The 2,587-nt window shown below is 32.8% G+C and overlaps 1 protein-coding gene across 1 annotated transcript in view; it reads left to right on the top strand.

The window, feature by feature from the left end:
• LOC106879853 (U1 small nuclear ribonucleoprotein 70 kDa) overlaps window positions 1-2,536 on the top strand; it is a 33,586-nt gene extending 31,050 nt beyond the window's left edge. Inside the window, exon 5 of the mRNA XM_014929568.2 lies at window positions 2,370-2,536. Within this exon, the coding sequence (XP_014785054.1) occupies window positions 2,370-2,474 (105 nt within the window). The 3' untranslated portion in view covers window positions 2,475-2,536. The remainder of the gene's footprint in view (window positions 1-2,369) is intronic.
• Window positions 2,537-2,587: the final 51 nt, after the last annotated feature.

Raw genomic sequence — 2,587 nt, 5'->3', positions numbered from 1 at the left:
CTCAAAATTCACAAAATTAAAAAAACACGTCGATCGTTGTACAAAACTATAGCTGAACTGTTTACACAAATAATCACGTGTTTTCACGAATGTACTAACGAGATTTGCTCTGATATTCTCATTTAAATATGAATAGGTGATTACGGGCAGTTTTGGGCAGCTTGGTCACATGAACCAAAATTTTTTTCGGGTGGCTTTGGGCGGTTTGGTAACGAAAGGGTTAATATTATTTTTATCCTATATTTTTGTATAGTTAGTTAAGTCTTTGTCAAATGTATCAACATCAAAATTTTGTTGACACACTGCGCAGAAACTCATAAGTGTGTTTGACTTTGTAAGTTTTCATTGGCCGTCACTTTGACAGCAGATCATTGGAATTGAGTACCTTGTTTGAAAGCAGTTTAGCATTGTAAAGAGCATCTAGTCATAAAATACTGCTATTTACTTGTTCTTCACTTTAGCTTTATTATTATTTGTCAAAGTTCTTTTGTCACGTAATTTGATGGAGAATTGCCTTTCTTTTTTCTTTTCATTTTCTTTTTTTCAAACTACTACTTAGAGGCCCTCTTATTGGTTTATGATTATTTTAATGTGTGTTTGCATATGTATGCATGTCTATGTACACTTTTGATTCTTACATGCAGTCCAGACTGCCGAGCAATGTGCCAGAGAGAATGATGATGCTAATAGGGAGAAATGTGTACAGAATTTGGCTGCTACTTTTGTAGAATTTCAGATTGTTCCCTCATTGGTCTGTTGTTTTAGTCGGTATCTGTTCACAGCTCTTGATTCTCAGTTTCCTTTAGTACACTGTCCATGTTGTATGGCCTATGTATGCCCTTACTGAAAGAAAGATGGGGAATGCTATTTAGAGATATGGAGAATGCTTAGGAGAAATAGTATCTATCCTAAGTTGACCCAACAGAGACAGGCCATTCAAGTTAAAAGCATTATGTTCCAAGTGCAATTAAGGATATGAAGGCTGGAAAGACAGCTTGTTCTAGATGAATCACTGAAATTATTAAGATATTTGTCAAAATAGGGTGCATTCTAGGCATTTGCTGAATAACTGCAATTATTTGAAATAGCTAGTGAAATAGAGCATATCCTTTTCATTTGCAATCAGTCATTACAGCAAGATGTTATATGCAGTGACTAGTACAAAGGTTTCCTTGTGTGCTGCTACAAGAGCAAAGGAGATGCATTAGAAAGAGGCAGTCACAGCTATCAAACAGACGAGGATATGCAAGTTATGGAAAGAATTATAGCACACTTAAGAACAAAATGAACTGATGTAAGATTCATTTCCAGTTTGTGCCTGGAAGAGGTACTACTGATGGCATATTCTTAGTGAGCTCAACTGCAGCAGAAGTATTTAGTTAAGAATTAGCCATTGATCTAGCATTTGTCAGTCTGGGTCCCTAAATCTTCAAAATCATTTGGACAGAAAGAATATGAATTCTGTAGACGAGGTCAGAAGAGTACTGGGGAGGGGTATTTTTCATCACGGACAAGTGAATTTTGGAAGAGCATTGTAGAAAATGGAGCGTATATTTTAGATTAAAAAAGAACTTTATCTTAATTTTGAAATATAATAGAAGTATAAAAGAACCACATTATTTGGGAAATGACCCAAAATACATATATATTCCAAATCTTATCGGTTTTTGGAGTATACTCTTAAATTTTAATTCTTGTTTTCTTTCTGCATTTGATTCATCCATTGCTTTCAGGGTTTTTAAAAATTTTTAGTCTCAAAAGAGGAAGAACTCCTTCAGAGCATCAATGCAGAAAGATAACTTACAATAGAATGTACTTTACTACACTAAGTTGTGATTTTGCTTCAGTTGCCTGATTTGGCGTCACAAGATAGTTTAAAAGTCGATCATAATGCCTTCAGTAATCCTTCAGATTAATTGTCACTATTACTAAGTTTGAAGTATCTATCATTTCAAGAAAATGGGGACATAAAAGAAGCTGTTAAAATATAAAGAGATTAAAAAAAAAAGAATGGTCAAATTCTGAGAATATTCATTTCTCACAGTATAGTATCCAAAATATCTACTTTGTGAAATAACATTATCACTAACTTTCATGCATTCACAGCTTGATTTAAATAATGTAAAATCAGGCTATTTGGTTACTAAAGAGTAAAATTGAATTGTAATATGTAAAAAGAATTTTTTTTAATAAACTGTAATAGCTTTCTGTACACAGTTTAAATATTTTACATTGATAGTCAGCATGACTTATAGACATTGGAAAGCATACCAAAGACTGAAACGCATTGTTTGACTAGTAAACAAGGAAATGTGGATTAACATGAATTTTTATTTATAAGATAAAACTAAAGCCAGTTTCTATTTCAGAATTATGACACAAGTGAGTCAAAACTACGACGAGAGTTTGAAGTGTTTGGTCCTATACGAAGGGTAAGTGTTATTAAATCTCAATTATATATTTGGATTTTTTAATTTTGACATTACTTTGTGCATTTGTAGGACTTTTATACATTCTACTTTGGGTTGGGTTTTGGCTTACTGTGATAATTACTTTATCAGCTGGGCAGGATATATATATATATATA

The sequence above is a fragment of the Octopus bimaculoides genome, chromosome 5 (genome assembly GCF_001194135.2).
Source record: "Octopus bimaculoides isolate UCB-OBI-ISO-001 chromosome 5, ASM119413v2, whole genome shotgun sequence".
NCBI lineage: Eukaryota > Metazoa > Mollusca > Cephalopoda > Octopoda > Octopodidae > Octopus > Octopus bimaculoides.
Note: the sequence above shows the minus strand (reverse complement) of the source record. Positions and strands in the feature narration are given on the sequence as shown.